At 42.0% G+C, this 23,538-nt stretch overlaps 2 protein-coding genes across 6 annotated transcripts in view; one reads left to right on the top strand and one right to left on the bottom strand.

Annotated features, from left to right (window-relative positions):
• Positions 1–1,053: 1,053 nt before the first annotated feature.
• Positions 1,054–6,935, bottom strand: LOC114911304 (uncharacterized protein C1orf53-like). Of its 3 annotated transcripts, none has more exons than XM_029254996.1 (4): positions 6,729–6,935; positions 6,361–6,635; positions 1,977–2,078; positions 1,054–1,696 (listed from the first exon to the last, which is right to left on the bottom strand). In XM_029254996.1, the coding sequence occupies exons 2-4, from the start codon at positions 6,610–6,612 to the stop codon at positions 1,625–1,627; spliced, it is 426 nt and encodes a 141-aa protein (XP_029110829.1). In that variant the 5' UTR covers positions 6,613–6,635; positions 6,729–6,935; the 3' UTR covers positions 1,054–1,624. The 3 variants fall into 3 exon arrangements, with proteins under 3 accessions (XP_029110829.1, XP_029110830.1, XP_029110828.1); XM_029254997.1 differs by having other exon boundaries at positions 6,768–6,935; XM_029254995.1 differs by having other exon boundaries at positions 6,778–6,935.
• Positions 6,936–11,791: 4,856 nt separating this feature from the next.
• The window catches only part of dennd1b (DENN/MADD domain containing 1B), an 82,708-nt gene continuing 70,961 nt past the window's right edge, over positions 11,792–23,538 (top strand). For 2 of the 3 annotated variants that reach the window (XM_018754176.2, XM_018754173.2), the window contains exons 1-2: positions 11,792–11,879; positions 12,377–12,441. In XM_018754176.2, the coding sequence (XP_018609692.1) occupies positions 11,863–11,879; positions 12,377–12,441 (82 nt within the window). In that variant the 5' untranslated portion in view covers positions 11,792–11,862. The remainder of the gene's footprint in view (positions 11,880–12,376; positions 12,442–23,538) is intronic. The other variant, XM_018754174.2, reaches the window with a different exon arrangement.

The following is a 23,538-nucleotide window of genomic DNA, read 5'->3' as shown; positions in this document are numbered from 1 at the left end:
GAGAAAAGTCTTTAAACATGTCTGCATCGCCGCACACAATTTTGGATATTAACCTAGCTTGTGCCCTGAACAGAAAAACAAACCTATTGGTAAAAATACTTTCTTGCTGATGCTCATTTTTACTGGAAGCGCTCAGAAGGCAAAATAAGTGTGAAAAGATACATGAAACTGGTAAATGACTATACAGAGAATCAACTGATGCACTTTTTTCTCCAAGTAACTTTACTGTATCATCAAATATTACACCAGCTGCCTTATTACATTACTGCTCTTCAGTGGTTTGTTTATATTTATTTTTTCAAAGGAACTTTGGTGAAAAGCTACATAAAAGATTCTGTAGTAATGCCAGTTTCTGAATGTGACTGAACATACTCTCGGTTCTTTTATGGTATTTCTACCCTTTATTTACCATCTTTGCACATTGTTCTGTCCAAATCTCAGGACTGGGGGTGGTGTTAAGAAGTTGCCAATATTGTGTTTAGTAGTGTTTAAAATTGAGAGAACTGAGAGATGTCTACTGTTTTGGAAAAACGAATGAAAACAAGAGTTTTAATGAAACTTGTTCCCTAACAAGTAACACAATGTTGAATTTTTTTTAGGAAATCTGTTCAATTCAGCATATTTGAAGCAACATGCAGAAAAGTGTTCCCTCTGTTTTAGGCTATTGTAAAAGTATTTTTTGAGAAACACTTCAATGCCCACTGTGAGTAGACTTAATACAGCTGTTGTGCAGGCACAGCACAATCTAAAAATATCACTTAGTAACCAGCTGGCACAAAAAGCACAGACGTGGGGCTTTCGCATTATTCTGCAGGGATGTGACAACCCTCATTCACAGGGACTTCTTTTAATTTAAAGTGTTAAACTAGCCAGACTCCTGCAAGCTGTATGTTTCTCAGATCTCCTTCTGTTACTAGCCTTCCTGCCCGGAAGCAAATGTCCTGTAGTGTGTAAAGAAAGCGATCGGCTTGGTGGGGTTGTACATTCTGCTTTGTAGCCAGGCTGATTTGTGGGTATTGCTAACACCCTGATGTAGAAATGTGAATGTACACATTCTGGTGACTAGCAAGCAGAAAAAAAGTACAATTTAAGGTCTCCTGTTGTTGGCAAAATCATTTCTGATTAAGGCTGACAACTGAATGCAGTTCTGCACCTCTGAAGGCCACACCTATACACAAATTACTGATTATGGCAAGACTTGAAGATTTTATTTTACATATATGTAACAATGGAGGTAGTACAGACCGGAGTTTTTTTTTTTTTTTTTCCTCAAAAAATAAATGTTTCTTTCATCCATTCATACCAGGACCATGGCAATCCGGAGTCCCGCCCAGGAAGGCTGTGCCATAAGGCTGGCTACACTGTGAACAGGTCACCAGTCCATCACAGGCACTTATATATGAACGCATTCACACTGACAGTCATGCACTACAGGAAATTCAGAACCACTGATTCACCTGGAGAGCACACCTCTAGAATGTGGGAGAAAAGAGCAGTACTAGGAAGAAATCCATGTGAACGTGCAATCTCTTGACGGACACAACAGAGGTTGAATTCAAGCATGCAACTCCGGAGCTTTGAGACCACAGGGCTTCTCGAGGATCCACTGTGCTCCATAAAATTATTATGCATAAAATGCTGTATTAAATTTCTTCTTCTTTGCAGGGTCTTTCACGTTGACTTGGCCATAAGGACACTGTTAACAGAACAAAGGAATTAACAGGATCAACATTTTGTTTAGGGAAAAACATATCAATTTAAACATACGCCCATATGTTTTGACAATACAATGGGCGTCACTTAGAACCGAAGGTGAATGTTGTCCATCAGCATAATTTTTCTAATGAGAATAATCAATATTTACTCTATGTCCAGAAGTAAGAAATATCCATAGCACAGAAAATCATCAATTAGGTAATGAAGCTTACAATAGAGAGCAACACTGCAAGACTCAACACTTGCCGGCATATTCTTACATGTCTGCAGCCGCTTCCACAGCACTTTCCCCTCTGAAGGTGAGCAAACTCCGTGAACACCTTGTATCCTGTTACAGGGTCTGTGTACATCTCTGCCTTAGCCTAGAAATACAGAAACAATGCCAAAGCACATATATGACACAGCCCTGAACACAGAGATGTAATATGTCTCATATCACAACATGTATTAAAACTCTAGCCACAGTCGTCAGATTTTAAAGGCTAATCCAAAAACTGAAAATCTGCAGTCCTCACTGTGAACTTGAAAGATGTGTCCACTGGCAGCCAAACTGCGTTTAGATTGCACTCAACTCCATAAAGTCCACAGATTAAATCTGACAGTTAGACTGTTTTACATAAAAATGACTTATTTAAATGTCGTATATTTATGTTGTCATTTGGATCCTAAAATTAAAGTGTCAAAAATTCATGACCTAGCAGCAGGGGGGGTTATAGATGTTTCAGAGGCTGTGCCCTCAGTTTTTCAATAGCAGCAGTTAGCCAGCCTTTCATGTTTGCACTTTCCACCATGTCTCATGGCAGTTTGTCGCTATATTAGACAGCCCAGTGGTTAAGACTGGTTAAATTTACAGCGATGATGATGATGGTTACTGTCATATATACAATGCCACTTTAATAACACTCTAAATCAAATGAAGCTCAAACAGTAGAAGTTTCTCAAGCTATGAGCGTGATCATGTTTGTCCAATTTTACATACATAACAGTTTAACTTACCCACGATACGGTGGTTAGTCGGACAGGACAGCCCAATAACACAAATAATGCTTTTTTATGATAACTTTATGTTGGTTTTGGAAGTTGGCATTCGCTATCATTGCCTTTCAGCTGCGAAAAAACTGCCGAAAGTCTTAATTTTTTTGCAAACTAAAATCAAAGCGCTGACAGCTTTTAATATGTAAGGTTTCAAAACACTAACATCAATGTGCATTCAGTGCTTTTTACCTCCATTTTTTGACAGAATAGCTCTGACAGACAACTAAACGATGACTTCAGAAGCTTAAGTAAGTTTCTTACAGTTTTTATAAGGCCCCCTATAATATAATTGTTACAGGTGCGGTCCACACAATACACTCGTGTGCAGCACATGGTCACGTTTCATTTTAACAAAGTTATTGTAACATGTCTTTATTTAAAAGGAGACCACTTGTTTCGTCTTTGGAGAAGACACTACACAAGAAGAGCCTCGGGCTCTTTGGTGGCACCACTTGTCATTTTAGATGGCGTCTCCGCTTTCCATAGTAAAGCCGGCACTGTCTGTGTACTGTACATTTCTCACTTCTGTGCACTCCGCTGAAAGAAGTTGTTTTAAAACGTAAACACTCCTACAGCATAAAATGTTACTTTGAATAATCTAAACATACTGAAATGTGTCCTTGTGCTGTGTCTAAAAAGTTGTTCTTAACAACAGAGGAATTTGTGAAAGAAAAGGTACCCAAAATAATTTTGACTTTTTAAAAGCCATGAATTTCTCAATTGGTTCATATCCTTAGAGGGGCCCAGTAGTTGTACCCTTGAGGAAGGTATTTAACTGGAATACATTCTGTCTTCCAGTAAAATCTAAAGCTATGCAAAGATGTTAAACGGTAAGTATCTTAGATAAACGTACTGTCTAAGCAAAATAATAAATAGACAAAGAAACAGTAATAACTGGTTCACGTATTTTTCCTTCTCAGCCATTCAGTTGTAGGTTTGATGGTGTACTTAGGGTCACTGTCCTGTTACATGACCTATCTTTGGCCAAACTTTGGTTGTGGGACAGGTGTCCTCACATTTGTCTCTAGAATACTTCGGTATAAAAAGGAGGTGGTCAATTCAATTATTACAAGGTTCCCAGATCCTATGACTGCAAAACAAGCCCAAATCATCACCTCTCCACCGCTGTGCTTTAGAGTTGGTATGGGGTGTTTGTGGTGATATGTTGCGTTTGGTTCTTGTCAAACATGGTGTTTGTGCAAAACAACCAAACATCTCCATTTGGTGTCGTCTGTCCAAAGGACATAGTTCCAGCAATCTTGTGGTTTGTGCAGATGGAACTTTCCAAACCCAAGCTCTGCTTCTATGTTCTTTTTTTGGAGAGAATGGGCTTTCTCCTGGCTAAGCTTTCATGAAAGCCATACTTTTTCAGTCTTTTTCTCATTGTACTGCCATGAACTTTAAATACTTAAACTGAAGCATGTAGATCCCTAGATGCTGCTCCTGAGTTTATTGTGATTTTTTCCAAGCATTACAGCTTGATCTTGGGGTGAATTTGCTTGGATTCCCATTCCTGGGAAAAATTAGCAACTGTTTTGAATGTTTTCCATTTGTAAAAAATCATTCTCATTGTAGAATGACAAACTTCAAAATGGTTTGGAAATGGTCTCATAACCCTTTGCAGACTGGTGAGCAGCAATAATTGTTTCTCTGAGTTTATTGCTAATGTCTTTTACTTCCATTGGTTGAACACTACAGACTACCACACAGTCAAAAGGTCTGCTTTTATAGAGGTGGTCGCACTTGCTCATTATCAACTAATCATGTGCATTTGATTAGCTGCCCCTAGCTGCTAATTACCTTCGTAATTCCTATGGAAGCAGTGAGGGTGTACGTAATATTTCCCACATGGTTTCTGCATTGTGTCTTACGTTTTGTTGAATAAATAATGACACAGTGAAATCTGTTATGTGCCGTCTCTCATCTAATAATGATTGTTATTTATGCCCTGATTTGTAAAACCATTGAACTGAAAGAGTGTATTTCCTTTTTCGTGTCACTGTATATCATATGTACATACAAACACACAAAGTAAGCAAAGGAGTAGACAGCTGTTTCATCCTTATTGGGGCTCATCAGAACTGCGCATGCCTGGATTTGAACCGTGGACCAACAGATTGGCTTGGATTAATATTCCAATGCTCTTACCGTTATTCTACCACGGCACAACAACTGGGTCTGTAGGAGGGTGTTTTTACGTTCATAAACTCATGTTCGCCCCCTTATTTATTATGAGACCGATATCGATTGGCCATTTGTGGTTGGCTTGCAATCGAGCAAGCGTCTACCACTCCCCTAATTGGGGTTAAGAGATGTTTTGAATGAAATTTTACCAAGTCACAAACAGCAAAGCAGTAGACAGCTGTTTCGCCCTTATTGGGGCTCATCAGCACTGCGCATGCCTGGATTTGAACCGTTGACCAACAGATTGGCTTGGATTAATATTCCAATACTCTTACCCTTATCCTACCACGGCACGGCAGGGGTAGGTGCTTGCTCGATTGCAAGCCAACCACAAATGGCCGATCGATATCGGCCTCATAATAAATAAGGGGGCGAACATGAGTTTACGAACACAAAGTAAGCACACATAAGTTACAAAACAGATGTTACCAAGTGACATCAGTAGAAAAAACAAGTGAATGAATAGGCAAGCATATTTATATGTGAAACAATTTCATAGTAGAGGGCAAACCCTGACTGGTCGGGTTGGGTCTACTCTCGTACATATAGAAATTGTACTTTCAGGAGCAATTTTCGGAATAACTACTTTTTAATTTTACTCATTTATAATGCTTTAACTTCTTCTTGACTTTTTAAATCCAGTTACTTCCACTGTAAAATTGGGCAACACCTCTGCACTGTAAGCTGACTTTTTCTATGGTTTTTATTGGCCTTTTTTTTTTCTTGAGCAGTTGGTGAAGTTTTTTTCCCGCCTTCACCGGCAACACAGTTCATTCACCTTCAAGAGAAGTGATAATAAATAAGCAGTGACCCAGCACTGGACAGACAGTTATAGTGAAACAAGTTATAGGGAAAAAAAAAGTAAAAACAATAACAAAACAAGAAAAAAAAATTAATTAATCAATCGATACAATTTTTAAAAACCATTATTGTGAAAGTTTAACATTGCAACAGTGACTTGAATTGGTACTTTTAAGTAGAAAAGCAAGTTTTAATTTGCGCATGCAATTATACATATAGATAATTTGTTTGGGGAAAGCCAATTTTAATTTAAGCACAAATTTACTAGCTATATAAAGAGAGTACCAGGCGGCCCGGGTCCTCGACGCCCGGGGTACCAGGTGGCCGGCTTCCTTCCTCGTCGTATTACATCAATTTTTATACTGATTATGTTGTGTATTGTTTATCGTTTTTCCATTATTTTATTGAATTTATTACTTGACGCGCATTTCCCCAACCTAGTTTTCATTGTGTTTCAGTGATAAATTAATGGATTACTCGGGTGCCCCACGAACTGTTACTGGGTAAATCGTGGTACCGTAAAGCTGACCGCCCGACACACACAGGCAGGTCGGGGACTGAGCGCTCGGCCAAAAATGGCGCCGCACGGGCGCGCGTCAGAGCGCGCGGCCGCGGGACTCTCACCTCACACGCCTCGCGGTGGAGCCTCGCGATGTCCCTGTCCTCCTCGGTCAGCCGCACGTCCATCCGCGCGCTCGTGTCCGTCTTCAGACAAGCCGGAGGGGAAGCTGCGTCGCGCGTGTGAACTTCAGCCATGGAGCGTGTTGCGTGTCTCGCGCGACAGTGGCGGGAAGCCGCGCCGAGCGCCGGCGGGACGGAGCCTGTTCTGCCGAGGGACAGACACACCACGGACACCGAGCGGCTGGACGGCGACATATGTGTTCTGGCTGTATGGAAAACTAACGACAATAAATAGTTACAAAATTGAGAAACAGCTCGTGAATGTGACGTCGTATATAGCGTGTTACGCTACTGCAGGTTTAGTTACTAACAGGAGTACGAGCTACACGTCGCCGGCGATCGAATCTCACTCGCATTCACTCATCATCATGACCGGCAACGCTTCCACTTTCACGACAACTCGGTTCCCTTGACTAGTCTTTCCCCAGCTGTCCGTTTTGCGCACTCGTTTCATTTGTCCCGCGTGCGTCGCCGTGGCGTGGTGGCGCGCGCAGCCAGGTCCTCCTCCCCGGCATCTACACGCATTTACCCACGAAGTTCTGTCGCCCTCGTGTTTTTAAAGGAACACAGCGCAGCAACCGCCCCGGGATCCTTTCGCAGCCAGCGAAACACACCGCCACCTTGCTTAGCAGGATTTTACACGATCGTGTAACCAGACTTAGGTGGGGAAGTGGAAGAATACAGATTAATTTGTTTGTTATTTGTAAAGGGATTTTACATTGTTACATACTGTATCTATCTAATACTATTTACCACACGTTGGACCTCAGTGATCAAGGGTTAGAATGAACTAAACACAATACTGGTTCAAATGTAATGGAACAACTGTTAAGTGAAGGAAAAAAGTTAAATATTATAATTATAACATTTAGGCATGGATTGATTTATAACTCATAGGCTTAACAAGGGGAGCGTGACCTCAAATGACCAAGCAAGATGTCCCTCCCTACTGTCACTAATCACTTGTCTAGCGCAGGGTCATAGTGGTAAGGAGCCTATTTTTGAATCTTACACCCTGGACAGCATGCCAGTTCATCACACACATACACTTGTTTACACACTTATCGCTAATTGAGATTTACCAGTTCACCCGAAACATGTCTTTGGACTGTGGGAGAAAACCAGAGCGCCCAAAGGAAACGTCAACTGGAGGAGAACATGTAAACAACACACAAACAGCCAGATTCAAACCCTTGTTCAAACCAACAGCCCCAGAGCTCTGAGGCACTAGCGCTACCTGCTGTGCCACCCCAGCCTGATCTGTCAAACCACTACGTTCATAGCTCCCCTGAGTATGACTGCTAATATATTTTGGCTATTACAGCACTGTTACTACATGTGAATTTTACAATGGCGAAAGAAGTATTCTTCCTACATTTACATTTACATTTATTCATTTCGCAGACACTTTTGTCCAAAGCGACGTACATCTCAGCAAAAGTACAATTTATGCATTACATTAAATGAATTAAATAAATAAATAAACAAATAATTCCATATTTAAAACTAATTACCCTGATAAATCGCAAAATTAACTTGGAGGTCAATCATTTCTTATAAAGAAAGTAAATGGATTTATTTTCTGTATCATCTAATAAGTAGAATAATAATAGAAGGGTATTTTAGAAATTTGATGATGTATCACTTCTTATGGAACTTTAGGGTATGTATAGATGACCTGATTCCTTTCAAGTTTGTCAGCATCTGGTACTAGTTTGTTTTTATCCTCTTTTACTTTGTTGTGCCACAGTTTTATGCTGTGCACTCTGTATTCTGTACCTTTCTGACTGATACTATATGAGAACTTCCTTGGATATTAGCCTCAGATTAACCCTAATGGGCTATCAGATTGTGTTTGTTTCCGCTCTGGATATATGTGTTAAATGAGAAAATAAAACATTGCTCATTTGTTTGCTTTAAAACTGGATTTGTTCAATTAGAAGAGTAGTTTGAAAGTTTGTGTGAAAAAAGTGTGTTTGTACAAATAAGTACGGACGTAAAACTGACATGTTTGTGAATTTATAGTAAAACTAAGAATAACATATTTGTAATATAATAACTTAATATGCAAATGTTGGGATAGTGAGTTTCAGGAAAATTGCATCAATGCCAAGAGAATTAAATTTTCCTTTTTGTGTGGATAACTTGCTACGGCATGTCCTAGTTTACGGCCTTTTAATTACTTTATCTATTGTCTGCTTATAGAAAACTGGCTCCAATCCAGTTTGGCTCTCTTGAGAAGAGAATAATCAGAGCATTGCAGAAAATAAACAGGAAAAATCACACGCTGGATTAGGTGTTTCTAGTTTGAAGGTGTAACTATTTGTGTAGTAAATTATTCCCTATTAATATTTTTTCATTTTACTTGATCTAAGGGTGAATTCTCAATGTACTGCTTTCCTTTAGAGCACATCTATTTTGGACAGTTACAAATATTTAAATCCCATGCATTCAAGATAGCTTTTATTGCTTAATAGGTAATAATTTTTCAAGAGAATTTGTTGTTCAAAGAGGGAGTGCACTCACATCAACAAAAGTATCATTATTTATGTAACAGGGATGGATGATGTTGGGTAATTATATTTTTGTTCTGTCCATTATCACAACACTTTATACAGAGTTAGAACTGTACCATTTTTCATTAATATAACTACACATTACACATGCTTACATATTGCCCAGTCATCTTATCACACAGTCCATGAGAGAGAATTGAAAAAAAAATATTCAGAATAACTGCACATGAGGCATATGAAATAATGAAGTGATTTATAACAGTTTATATGTTAATCTACAGTATGTATACAATTCTGTAACGGTACCAACTGAAAAAATGAAGCCATTATCAAGCAATTCAATACATTCTCATTCTCTAAGCTCTCTTTGTCTGGATATTGAAATGGATCAGAACTTGTCTCCATAAATTATACTTTTGCTGAGATTTACGTCGCTTTGGACAAAAGCATCTGCTAAATGAATAAATGTAAATGTAAATGAAAGTACTCTGCTCGTACAGTATACTGCATTGGTAGAAACACTACTGTTTTCCTTCCCAGCTGTTGGAATGTAGAAATCTTGGAAAAGTCATGGCAGCCACGATGTTTTCACTATTGCTCCACATGTGAAGAACCACATAAGCATCAGATGCAAGGAGTACTGTAGGAAAGTATGAACACTGTCCTCTGTTGGCTCCACAGCTGAGCCTTATTTTTAACGGCACTTCCCCTTGAGAGAAAAGGCCACCCTTCCATTTCTTCATATAGTTCATGCTTTTCTGCAAAGCTTCTTACAAGGATTTACCTATGTGTATAGTTCAGTAATTTTTACTGGAGCTATTTAGAGCAACCGGGCAGCTGGTGGCATCGTGGTTGGAGCGGCTGCCTTCGGCTCCGAAGGTTGCCAGTTCAGTCTCCGGCTGTAGTGCCCTTGAGCAAGGTACTTGCCCCTACAAGATCTCCAGTACCCTTGCCCAGCTGTGCGCCCGGGTAACTAGTTGTGGCCCTGCGATGGACTGGTGTCCCATCCAGGATGTGCCACCCCACTTCTTTAGCCTTGCTCCCAATGTATCTGGGATAGGCTCTGGCTTGCCGCGAGCCTTCTCAGGGCAAGCAGTTACTGAAATTGGTCGGTATTTAGAGCAAGCACTTTGCTCAAGGGCAGTACAACAGTAAGTGGGAGTTGAACTTTCAACTCCAAAAGCAGCAGTTTTAACAGCCGTACCACCTTAAACATAGATTTGAAGAAAATGTAAAAATTGTTGCCATTAATCTTAAATTATTTACCATAAATTGCTGTGATTTTTATTGAACTGATGCCTTTGCCCGAAGGGGGTGCGGTAGCGCAGTGGGTTGGACCGGGTCCTCCTCTCCAGTGGGTCTGGGGTTCGAGTCCCGCTTGGGGTGCCTTGCGACGGACTGGCATCCCGTCCTGGGTGTGTCCCCTCCCCCTCCGGCCTTACGCCCTGTGTTGCCGGGTAGGCTCCGGTTCCCCGTGATCCCGTATGGGACAAGCGGTTCAGAAAATGTGTGTGTGTGTGTGTGTGTGTGTGTGTGTGCGTGCGCCTTTGCCCAAGGTGACAGCCAATATTAGGTAATCAAGTATTTTGCAAAATTTTTCCTGCATCAGTTCAGGACCTAGAGTCATACAGCAGGAAAATCAAAAGCAAATTCCAATGCCAGTTGAAGAATGAGATGAGATGATGTTTGCCAAGAGGTTTTCCTAGTTTTTTACATGTAAATACTGTAGTTTGCTGACATTATATAGACTAATGAATGCAAATGTTAGTAGAACTGTTCTGCTCTGGCATGGTGGCACAGCGAGTAGTGGGGGTTCGATCCCTGCTCAGTCTGTGTGGAGTCTGCATGTTCTCCCCCTGTCTGCATGGGTTTCCTCCGGGTGCTCCGGTTTCCTCCCACAGTCCAAAGACGTGCTGCTTAGGTTCCCCCATAGTGTGTGAGTGACACAGAGAGAGTGTGTTCCACTGATGTATGGATGAGTGACCCAGTGTAAGTAGTGTATCTAGCAGTGTAAGTCACCTTGGTGAATAAGGTGTGTGGGCTGATAACACTACATTGTATCCATTGGAAGTCAGTTTGGACAAAAGTGTCTGCCAAATAAATAAAGGTAATTCCATGCTACACATGACACTGCACAGCTCTGTCTGCCATACTGTGGTCAATCAGGGCAATAAACACAGGATGAAAGAACAAAATGTTGGGAACGTGTGAAAATAGTGTCGTGGAGCGTGCGGTCCAAGTCAGTCCAGGAACGTGATGTCATAATTAGCGCTCAACATGAGTCAGCGCTGCCCACGTGCACTTGGGCCGTCGACCCCGCTCCCCGGTGTGATCAGTCTACCGGAGTGTGACGTATGAGCGCAGGAATGACTGCATAAGTAGGCGGCGTTAAAAAACAGCACTATGGCCGCTTCTTCAGTTATATCTCGAAAAAACGCTAAAATCCTGCTCCGTGTTAATTGATTTCGAGGCTTTACTGCAGATTAATTATTAATATAACTGTGAGGCAATGAGCGCAAACGTCACAGACGGGAAAGACCCCCATCCAGCAAAAAGAAAAAAAGAAAAAATTGCAGCGCGCGCGTGTCCGCGGCGGCGCTCGAGCGAGCGTGCCACCGCTCGTGTGACGTCAGCAGCTGTGTCGTTTCACTTCCTGGTTTTCAGAGAAATCCGTGGAACCGAAAAAAAAAAAAACAACGAGCCAGATAATCGCAAGAGAGGGGGGCGAATATCCAAATAAGAAGGATGTGGCGCTCGAATAGAGGAAGTTAACCGTCACTGACGTGAGGGAGAAAAGCGCAGAGAGGGCGGCTGCTGCTGCTGCTGGCGGAGCGCGAGCCGAGCGCGAGCGGAGCGGAGCGGAGGAGCCGGCGGTGGTGTGTGAAGAGCTGCCGAGATGTGGAGGAGATGCGGCTCTGAATGAACCACCATGGACTGCAGAGTCAAGTGAGTTATGGCCGCGCGCGGTGTGTGTGTCTGAGGCCGGGCAATGCCAATGTACGACCACCTGCTCGTGGACATGATGGACGGATCGAGAGCTGGCACACATCGTGATATCCCTCGTCACACACACACGATGATGGGCCGCAATTCTGCCTTCACAGAGAGAGTGCCTCCACAGACACACATCATACTCTGTACACACACAAACACACACTGGGCCCCAAAGCCTTCACGCACACTGACTGACTGCACTCACTACCTCAGACCCCCCCCCCACACACACACACACACACACACACACACAGGCTTTCTGGTATTGTGACACTCGGACTTCACAATGGATCTGCTCTGATGTTTTGTCCTTCCTGGCTGCTAAAATGGGCCCCCCCATATATTAGTTAGTGTAGAACACGGTAACGCTTACTCTGTGCACCTCAGTGCAGCAGGGTGACACAGTAAAGACACGTCTCTCCCTTTCCTCCCCGTCTCTTTGCTGACAGCGAGAACCCGGAGAGCACCTTTGACCTGGTCCTGCAGGTGGCGTGTCCTGCGTCCGAGAACGAAGGTACGGCCGCTGTCGTTTGCTCCAAACCTACGGCGTGTCGACCCTTCCGGGCCGGGCGGATGTGCGGTTTAAAAATTGTGTGTCCGACTTCGGCCTTTCCGGTAACGTCCATGCTGTACGTACGTTGTCGCAGGTGGATGGTTCAAATCCCTTTTTAATCCCAACGGAAAGTGCATGAGGCTGCAGCAGCTTACGCTGAGAAAAGAAGTGGTAGAAGGCACCGGAATAACACTGGCGTAAATATTAGTGGAACTGCACACACACAAGCGCACGCACACGTTGACCGAAACCGCTTGTCCCACCTGGGGTCGCGGCAAGCCGGACCCTAACCCAGCAACACAGGGCGCAAGGCTGGAGGGGGAGGAGGTGCACCCAGGATGGGATGCCAGTCCATCACAAGGCACCCCAAGTGGGGCTTGAATCCCAGACCCACCTGAGACCAGGTACAGGTCAAACCCACTGTACTGGTATTAATGTAGTTGACATTTTTGTCCCAGGTGATTTAAAATCAGTTATTTGGAAATTTGTCAGTTCAGGGTAAGTACCTTGATCGTGGGGGGTTGTAGAGCAGGAGTAGGATTCGAACCAGGAACCTGTAGACAACCAGATGACAGCCCTAAGCATGATGCTTCTTGCTTCCCTTGTATTCTGCACACTGTAGTAAAAAAATCGTTTAAAGCCTGAAAGAGGGCATTAAAAAACACAAATTAGCTCTCCCCCCAACTGTCTTATGGCAAGCAAACAGTTCTTTGTGGCTGATATTTAGCTTTTTTTTTTTTCTTTTTTTTTTCTTTTTTTATTTAGAATTGTTGTTGAGACATGGTTAAATAGCAGAAGTCGTGTCGGTAACGAAATTGAAAACGGGCAAGTTGTGTTATTTTGCATCGTTAGGAAGTGTTTTTGCATCTGTAAATGGTGGTATATTCGGGGAAAAATGAATATCTGAGTTCCAGTTTCCTGTACTTTTGGAATTCTTAAGAAATTTTGGTGAAGAATACAGTTGATTATAGTTTTGTATATGACGTTGACTGGTTATTAACCTTCGACGTGGCTTTGAGCAGCAAAATCATGTGGTCATTGCTAGCACATGTTGCCTTCAGCAGCAGTAATTATTGATGTGATTTGGGTCATAATTTTTTGTAAAAGTAACACTTAACTAGAGTCACTTAAGTATTGTTAACTAGTGACCTCACCTAGTTTGCAGCGGTAAGTCAGGTGCTGAACTGGTTCTTCCAGGACCTGGGCAGCCTGCATGTGATATGACATAGATGTGTGGTCTTCAGTACATTTGGCAGTTCTTAAGGTGGGCGGGTGAGTGAATCGAGGTTTTTTTTTGGGTGACACTCTCGCCACTACCGGTTAAAAAAAAAAAAGGCGGCAAATCATAGAGGAAAGTAACTGAAAGGTGGATTCGCCCCCCCCTCCCCTCTTCTTCAATGTTGCTATTGTTCTACACTTATCCTTTTCTAGTGTTAAGTAGAGCGTTTTAACTACTCATAAAATGAGCTTTCTTCAGGCTGGGATTCAAACGTTCACAGCTGTTGAAATTAAGTCTGAAAATAAGATTTTACACGTTCGTTTTCTATTTGGTTTTCCTTGGTTACGGAATTTTCTTCGTAAGATTACAGTTTAATGTTTATGTGGTATGGTTGAGAATATTAAAAATGAAATTTCTCAGCTTCAGCTCATGTGTGTTTGTGGCCCACTTCCCTTTAAGCAGAACAGAGTTGCTCTCATTTCCTGACCTTTCAGGAGTAATAAGAATCCTAATGCTAATATAAAATACTTGCTTCATGCTATGCAATAAGTAGTACTCTCTGCATCATTGTTTCTTCCTGAGATCTTCGGCATATTCAGTGCAACATTTTGAATAATGGAGGTGCATTTTCATTTATTCATTCAGCAGATGCTTTTCTCCAAAGTGATGTACTACAAAAGTGCATTTCACACTTTGGAAGCAGCTGTGTGTTTGCTCTTTGCTTTTATTTATAGGTCTTAATGTGCATTACATTTTAGAGAATGGTATTTGGATGCACTTTTTTTTTCTCAGTGCATTTCGTTTTTTGCCCAAGATGTGAAAGACCAAGTGTTGCAGATGTCGATTTGTTTTAGGCTCATGCATGCAAAGACTTTAGGTGTTTTGGACAGCTGACATGGTGCAGGTGGGTGTGTACTGTCACTGGCACTGAGACAAAAGAAGGGCTTGCCTCAAGGCTTTTTCTTCTCTTCAGCAGGAAGTCCTTCAGTATAATCCAGTATCAATTTAGTCATTGCAGTGCATGTATCAAAATGGGTCATTAGTCATTGCAAATATGTGTATTGGGCCTTGGTGCATTTAAAAATTTAATTAATTTTTTGGTTCCTGTTGCTTTTCTTCTTTAAACACTTGATAATCTAAAATCTGGGAGACCTTAGGCTGGAAATGCACAGATTTTATGTTTAGATTTGTTCGCTCATTCATCTAACCTTTGGAAAACCAATCCGCTGTCAGTTTCTGTGCAAAGAGTTCCAGAACATGTTTGGACTTGATGTTCATATACAGGTTTGGGCTTGAGGTTTTTGCAAGTGTGGTCTTGATGCTTCTGTTGTCTTCCTGATTAAATCGAGGATAGAATGGCTTGATGTGACCTTTGTGAACACAATAGTTTACTGTAAGTAAAGTGTGATATTGGCCCTCCTTTTAAAAGTTTATTACAGATGCATTTGGGAAATACCTGTTTGAACACTGAACAACTTTAACCTCTTCTTGCTGCCACTTACTTTATGTATGACGAACCGCAGAAAAATGTTGTGTACAAGATGTGTGTTTTCAGTGTGCTGCTCTTGGCCAAGGAAGAAAAGCTCCTTCAGCAAATGCAATTGTTATCCCAGAATACATTCATTTTATTTAAAAGGCATAAGAGGCTCTTTCTTTCAGAGAACATCTGCTCTTACAGGATGTCATGAATATGTTGGAACCGCTACAGTGTGTGCCAGCCCCCCGCCCCTGAAAACACATTGTCACTATTTATGGATGCAATATTCATAAAGCTCTCTGAATGTGTAGGTATCAGCACTGAAAAGGAATGCAGAGTATTATAATGAGTAACATTTCTGTAGTGTGTACTGCTCTCGACTTTACTCCGTCATATGGGGAAGGTTATATGAGTTCCTCATTCTGAGCCAAAGGCTTTTCACTCTCTTCTTGCATGCTGACAAGACTTCTTCCTGTTTATCCCCGTCTCATTACTGCATCAACATCTTGCTTAACCAACTGAGAGCAGGGTACATTTATGATGCCGAAGGAGTATGATCTCAGTGTGACCAAACTCACTAACGTTTTCATTTAAAACATTTCAGGTGGAAATCAGAGCCGCAATACAAACCGATGTGTGTTTCATTAATTTTTATTGGAAAACATGGCACAGGCCTGCGAAGTTTTGTCTCTGGTTAAAGGTACAAGCTGCGTGAACTCAAAGGCTTGGCTCTGGTTTACCGCTGTGAGGGTGTCTCCCATGGATGTACATACATTATAGTAAGGTTACAGAAAAATCTGTTACATGATTCTACTTAAATGGGCCTTTGTTCCTACATGCCGGAGTCTGACGCAGCCCGTGAGCTTTAGCAGCTTGTGTGAGCAGAGTTTCCCATGTTTTGCTCCAATAATTACCATTACGCTCAATCATGTACAATCGACAGTAACACGTTTCTTGTCCGTTGCTTTGTTGTCAGGGACAGACGGTTGTAAACCTGTTTTATTGCTAATTAAAATTTGCTGTCATTTAGCTTATTGCAAATTTATCGTAAAATAGACTGCCATTTAATTATTAATGTAGAGTATTAATTCATGAGATGATGAGATAATGCAGGCTGCCCATGGTTTCATGTGAATGATGATACTGAGTTAATGATTTGGTACGATGTCGTATTTTTAAAAAATGCAGAACTTCACCTAGAACTTAAGGCCTTGCACCCTGTGTTGCCGGGTTAGGCTCCGGTTCACCGCGACCCTGCTCGGGACAAGCGGTTGTAGGCATTGTGTGTGTGTGTGTGTGTGTGTGTGTGTGTGTGTGTGTGTGTGAGAACTTCACCTATGGGGAAATTCAGATTACTTCAGTGTAATTTTATATCCACTCTTTGTCTTTTAAATTAATTTGGCCATAAAGTCATTTCCTCATTTTGTTGAAAACAGCTGTACAATAAAATACTTCCTATTCTCGATGCAGATTTTCATGTAAGTTTCAGATAACTATCCATATTCTTAATTCTCAGCTCTCAATAGACCTTATTTGTTCAGATAATTTTTCTGTAGTGCTCGGGTAGTTTCGACGAAGCTGAAGCCGTCTTGTGAAAATGTGTGCTTTCTATTTAATTTTCAAAAGCTCCTACTATATTTTTGGTGCCACAGTTGAGCTGCGTGTGCCAACTAGATCAGGTCGCTTATGAAAGCTGCTGATGACTATGGTAGCGAGTTTGCCGTGACTTATTTTGTGTGTCGAGTGTTGTACTGATCCTGATCTGTGTGTCTTTGCAAGCCATCCGTCAGTTGACACGAGTGACAGGAAATACCAAAATAGTTCCAGATGACAGATTACTATAGAGGTAGCAAGACTTGGTATGTTAATAGTCACTGGTCATTTTCACAGCCAAACACTTGATGATGTCCCAGTATGGGGAAATGTAGACACTGTTCTTGGCTTTAGTTGTGTGATGCTTTGTGTTGTGCTGGTTGCTTCAAGATGCGTGGGTCTGTATTGCCATGGCTTCTTATTGGGATTCTGGCACCACAGTACTGGTTGCATTCTTACTCTAATCAGGCCTGTGTCTTAGCTCATTTACTAATGTGGAGTGATGGATATCGATTATTATTTTTTTTTTTTTTAAATTGTATGTTCAATAGAGAGTGGAATCATGATACATTGTACTCACTGTTCTGCTGGAGCTTTATTGTAGAGGCATTTCTTAAATTTTGCTAAGATGATATATGATGCGAATGTGACCGTTTTCTAGGTACGTCCCTGATCGTCTTATCCGCCCACGTTGATCCGGAAAAAGAACAATGAGTCATAATGTTCATAAATTTCAGTTTAATGGTTGCTGTGTTGTAAAATGCTGCATAATAATGATGATGGTGATAATGACTGTAATCATAAGCTGGTTAATTTGTGTTGACAGTAGTAATGTTACCAGTTACATCACAGAAGGAAATTAAAGATTGATGCTTAACATTACTGTATAACCTAAAATCATTTAGACTAACGACTGTGCGGCATAAGAATTGTGTACAGTACAGTTGGACCATGTGCTCTCCACAAGGGTTGTGTATTTGTCTGACCATGCAAGCAGTAGCGTTCAAAGTCCAGTCCTGGCCTAGCAGTTGTCCGTCTTGCAGAGACCACAGAGATTAGACTCATATGACCTTTTAATCAACCCTGCTTCATACTTTGTGCATGACCTCGATTGGGCAGCTAGGTTGCTTGTAATTTTCTATTAAAGAGCGATGTTTGCGTCGGGCTTCGTTTTTATTTTGAGGGTTGAAAGTTCCCTCGGTTTCTGTGGTTGGTGCTTCTTTAAAGGACTGCTGAAGATCTGTAATTTTGATATTCAGTATAATGGGCAGGCCCTGACATTAAGAATGAAATGGCATTTGCCCCCAGGGCCACAAACTTTTCAAAGTCACTGGCCTGGATAAATGAAGTACTGATGTGGACAGTCTCATGCCCATTAATATTTGCTCACCAGCAGCATTTGCCTGAATGGGGGCTTTTGGAGGTATTTTTTTTATGGTAAATGTTTGATGTGCTTTTGCACTCTAGTGCTGACTACTGATGCTGATTGTACACATTGTTTGTATGTCAATAACAAATTCCACTATGGTGTTTTGCTTTTCTACCATAGGAGATTTTATTCTTAAAGTGGCCAGAGACCATTCTGGAGTAATCTAATAGCTCTGATGGAGATGAAATGGAGCTGGTGTAGCACCAAAAACAGTTGTGAATGTAAAACCTGTGCATATGCAGCTTATCATAGGACATTTGTTCTAGAAATGGTGTACTCCTATACTGAGTACAGTATATATGTCTGACTGCAATTCACCGTAGACATCTTGTGAGATTTATTTATGTAACAACTTCTACTGCTATAACTGATACTCTGGAGGAAAAAAAAAGTATGTGTGATAGCCTTTCTTTACCATTTTGTTTAATACCTGACACTTTGTATCTCTTAAAATAAGGAGAGAAATGGTTCATAGCAGAAGTGCAAGTTTGTTTTAAGGTTATACAGCAGATGTATCACTGAGCACATTCTCTTGAACCAGTTCTGCTGTCACATGTCATTGTGTAGTGTGAGAAATGAATGTGTTCTGGCTTCTGTGAAGCGGCTCTCCCCATAGCAGAAGAGCACTTTGTTAAAGGCTCCGAATGCTCCGAGGAAATTTGCACGGTATGGCTTGAGGCAACAGTGTTACCTTGTAAGATATGAGCGGCTTCTAGTCTCGGAGTGTTTAAAGCCTTTCAGTGTTTCCGTCACTTGTTCCTGTGTTGCAATGAACGAATAAAGTGCCAAGAGTAATGTAATCATTTTTACATGTGACCCAACACCCTTATCAATCCACCCTTTATTTTAGTTCCATGCAAGTCAGGTACTTGTGTAAGTTCACCGTGACTCGTGCGAGTGAACACTTGGTATCCACGGAGTGGTGATGCACACTAGGTAGATTATATACCGTACCTCTAAAAACTCTTCTCTCTCTAGTGACATTATCCTGCCTGCCAGTTAACCCTTCACCTCCCCTAGTGACTGTCTAAATACGTGTGGACAGCTGGTAGTGCAGTGGTTAGAGCGTCAGCCTTTGGACCCGAAGGTTGCAGGTACGAATCTCACCTCCAGCCTTAGTACCTTTGAGCAAGGTAGTTGCCTTGAATCTCTCCAGTAGGGTAAATAACTGTAGGTAGATTAACACTGTAAGTCACTTTGGAGGAAAGCATCAGCTAAAAGAGTACATGTAAATGTACTCTTGGTGTGAGTGATAGTGTGTTCTACTGATGTATGGATGAGTGACCCAGTGTAAGTCACCTTGGTGAAAAAGGTGTGTGGGCTGATAACACTACGTAGAGTTCATTGGAGGTTGCTGTGGTGAAAAGTGTCTGCTAAATAAATAAATGTAAAATGTGTCCATCTGAGAACATGGAATCATTAAGGACTGCTTTTAATGCTGTAATCATTAGTATTTCTATTTTTAGGGTGGATGGAAACTTTAGTGTTGTGCAAACATGAGCCTGTTGGTGTGGTTTGGTCCTATGGTAGGAATAACAAAGCTACTCTAAATGCTGCCTGTCCTTATTTTAACCTCGTACCCTCTTATGTGATCACTTACTCTGCAAATTCACATTATATATGTTGTCTCAGTTGTGTTGACAAATAAATGTTATAAAAACTTAAGAACATGAAATAATGATTTTGTATTTGCTTTCTATTTGATTTTTAGGGTTAGCAGAAGGAAGGACTTTTCAGTTCACTTGTTGGCAAGTTCATCCATCTAGTTTTAGTAACCGCTTGTCCAGTGCTGGGTCACATTGGTCCAGAGCCTATCCTGGAAACATAAGGCCCGAGGCAGGGTACACCTTGGTTCACATGCTAGTCCATTGTAGAGCAATCGCACACACAGCTTTTTAGCGTCATATACACAGACAACAGGCAGTCGCTCATCGGTTAGTCTGAAGAATGTCTTTGGACTGTGTGTGTGTGTATATATACGTATATATGACAAACAGGACTGAAGTGCTGGAAAACTATTCAGCTTTAGTATAAAACCTGATCAAAGTATTAAGAAGTTATAAAAATTAAAGATAGGCAATTAAATCCACAGAAGACAGCTGACGAGAAGGAGATTTAATTATGTGTTGAGTTTGCGCGCTAGAGACGATTGTTTTAAGGAAAGTTAAAAGTAAATGACAAAAATTGAAAATTAATGAAAAGAGGGAAATAAGATTTACCCCCTAAATGCCCGTCTGTGCAGCTCAGAAGCTGTTAGACACCGCCTCTGCATTCTGTGCAGCCACACCATTTTGGGACAGTCCGATTTTATGAAATAAATTTATACACGTGTATAAATCACGTGTGAACAACTGCTATTGGTTCTGACGTCCCCCCGGAGAGGGGGACTTCCCACAGTTGAAAACAATGCTCTCCCGTTCCACGTTTCACCTGGTGTTGCTTTGGTGGCAGCATCTGCTGTGCTGTCGGAAGGGAATTGTGCTTATTTGGTTACATGAAAATGTGCAGAGACACGCACATCGGTGACTTGCTTTTCCCCAGCGACTGAAGTACTTGGCAGTGTACTCTCAGGTGCTGTCAGCTGTTCTGTGAGCTTTCGCAGCCCATGCAATCTGCTAACAACACTAAAGCTCAGCCCTTTAATGCGTATTAATATATGTTTATTAGTTAGTCACTTAACTCGTATTCTGGGTACTAGTCTTTAATTTACGTGTGTTTCACATGGATGTCTTGTAAAACGGTAAAGTGAAATCTGTGAATCTGAGGTGCATTTTAAATGAGGACGACATATTGACCCCCCCCCGATTTTCAATGCAAATTAATTAAATCATTATCTCTGTTTTAAAATTTTTTTTTTTTTTTTTTGGTTTTCCCATTGAATGTGAACTGTGCCATGTAGGGATTTACGATGGTGGCACAAGATTGCAAGCATTCCCAACCGTGGATGTGTGGCAATCAGACTGGGTTGCTGCTGAAGCCTCTTCTGAGGTCCCTCGACTGTTTTCTGGCCATCGTAGGTCTGCCGTTCTCTTAGCTGTTAAACTACCTGACTGCTGTGTTGGTGATGGTGGAGAAGAAAGTTACCCACCTTGTTTCAGTTGTCTGTACGAAATAGGTTCTTAAAGCCTCAGGCTGCTTTCTCACCTTGTTCAAGACAAGTACAAGTCTGATTCACACCCTTTCAGAAAGATGGTAAAGTCCCATTTTTTTTTTTTTGAACATTTATGTATTTTAAAGCCATTAGTAACATGACCTTATTGGCTTTTAACTGTGCATTAGGGTGAAAACAGAATAATGCTTGAATGGAGGAGCAGCAGATGCTGTGGTGCTGAGATGGTGTTGATTGGTCATTAGTGCTCTTCCACAGCTCCTCAATGTGGGATCAGAGCCCGGGAGCACTTGAGCCCTCGCCCCGCCTGGCTGCTCACTGCAGAGATGCAGTCCGGACACATTCTCTATACTTGTCATTAACAATTAGGATGAACTGCAGAAGTTTAGCCTTCCTCCTTTCCAGTAATTTCTTTGTAAGCAGCTTATATCTAAAGTCCGTCCATTTGTACTTGCTGCTACAGTGTCATCTCAGTATGAGTTTTCTATCGAGTAAAAGATCTAAATATGTTCGACAGTAATTTGTCTAACAGTTGAATGGTTCAGTGAACATAATTGTTGTTTTTTCTGTATTGGATTGTTCTTCTATTACTTTCCTGCTTGTAGCTGTCAGTCAGGCTTTCCAGGCTTTGGCAGCGTACCGCTTTGCCCGTCTGTACTTTCATAGGGTCTCCTGCCAGGAGAGGTTCTCTCCCCTCTCGGCCCATGTCTGTCACGCTGGCGGGGTACGGTAACAATGGAGAGGATCGGAGGGAGCGTGTTAGCCTGCCCTGGCAGACCTTCTGACCAGTGGCCATCCCGAGCCTCACGCCAATCTGCTACCACACGAATGCTTTGACCCAGAAGCTCTCGAGGCCTGTTGAAGGCTCATGAATAGGGATGGGGTTGAGCTTGCCCTCTGGGGAAGGTGGAGGCTGTGAAAGACTGCTTCCAGGTGTTCTCCCCTTCTTGGGACCAGTTGTGTGGCAGAGGGATGGTCTAAGGGGCTGATCTTGTGGTTGCTGCAGTCTGAGGAGTTGATCCTCGTACTCACTGTATCACACCGGTGGTGTTTTTAAAACCGCTGTTTCAGCCAGATTCCTTTTTGTCTAACTCTTGCTGGAAAAGGCATGAAAATCGGTCCTGGTGTGAGGAGAGTTGTAAGTGTAACCTCAACTCCTGATTTGCAAACAAAGCCACCTTAATGGCTTGCTCAGTGTCCTTAGCATAATCTTTGCCATGATGATGAGTAAGGAAGAAACTTCCAAGCAGTGATTTGGTTCTGGTGAGCAGGCACTGGGTTTTTAACCCTCTGTCTCTGCTAGCTTTGCAGAGCAGGCTCATTAAAAAGTGCTTCTTTCCTGTAAGGGAGTATGGTTATATCCAATGAATTGCTAGCTACATGCCAGCCAGCCAGTGTCCGCTCAGGTCTATTTCCCATTTGGCTGAGTGACAGCGTTTGCCTTCCTCGTTCTTGCTTTAGAAAGATGTTGCTGCTGCTGCTGCTGCTGCTGCTGCCGCCGCCGCCTCTTTCCCCTTTGGGGATTTTTGTCACACTGCATGTGACTGACAGAGGGGCTAATGCAGAATTGGAGCTGTTCTGTTTGTGTCTTATCGCTCACAGGCTTCCTGGATGTATTCTAACGATCGCCTTCCGGTTTGTGGTGGTGGTGCCAAACTCGACATTACGATTTTCTGTACTGCTGCATGGTCCCGCTCGCTGTTTATCCACTGACACGCAGACAGCGTGGTGTCCACCTGATGCAGGAGAATGGCCGCAGGCTTCTGCAGACACAGACACCGGTTGTCTGTGGCCTGCTGTTCTGACTCTAAAATAAATAGTCCAGATTGTAGCAAGAATGGGTTGTGTGGTCCTGACCAGCTTCTCAGATCATGGTTGCATTATGGTTCTGTATTTGCACTGAAGTTGCTCTGCTGTCCCGTATGTGCTGTTCTGCGCATGGTGACCCTGTGGAATTGTAGCCCATGTGCTGTCAGCAGTTTCATTCAGTTTATTTATTTTTTTTATTTATTTATTTCTTTCCTGGCAAAGGAAGATTGCGAAAGACTCTCGACCTGACCACGGGATGTATGGGGTGTGCCGTAGTCTTACATTTTCCCTACTTTTCTCTCTCCGCTTCGTCTTTTTTCACCAACACCGTAAACCTAGTGCTCTTCGTTTTCTCATCTGAATGACACTAATTTAAAATGCTGAACTGCCCACTCGACAAAGGGGCGCCTTAGGGGAACCCT

Source organism: Scleropages formosus, chromosome 9 (genome assembly GCF_900964775.1).
Source record: "Scleropages formosus chromosome 9, fSclFor1.1, whole genome shotgun sequence".
Taxonomy (NCBI): domain Eukaryota; kingdom Metazoa; phylum Chordata; class Actinopteri; order Osteoglossiformes; family Osteoglossidae; genus Scleropages; species Scleropages formosus.
Note: the sequence above shows the minus strand (reverse complement) of the source record. Positions and strands in the feature narration are given on the sequence as shown.

Bases quoted from the DNA above. Each gene is read 5' to 3' on its own strand.
- LOC114911304 (XM_029254995.1), bottom strand. From the start codon at position 6,871: ATGAAACGAGTGCGCAAAACGGACAGCTGGGGAAAGACTAGTCAAGGG. The intron at 2,079-6,360 runs GTGAGAGTCCCG...CTGTATTTCTAG, and splicing joins TCCACCGCGAGGCGTGTGAG to GCTAAGGCAGAGATGTACAC. The intron at 1,697-1,976 runs GTAAGAATATGC...TTCTGTTAACAG, and splicing joins GTGGAAGCGGCTGCAGACAT to TGTCCTTATGGCCAAGTCAA.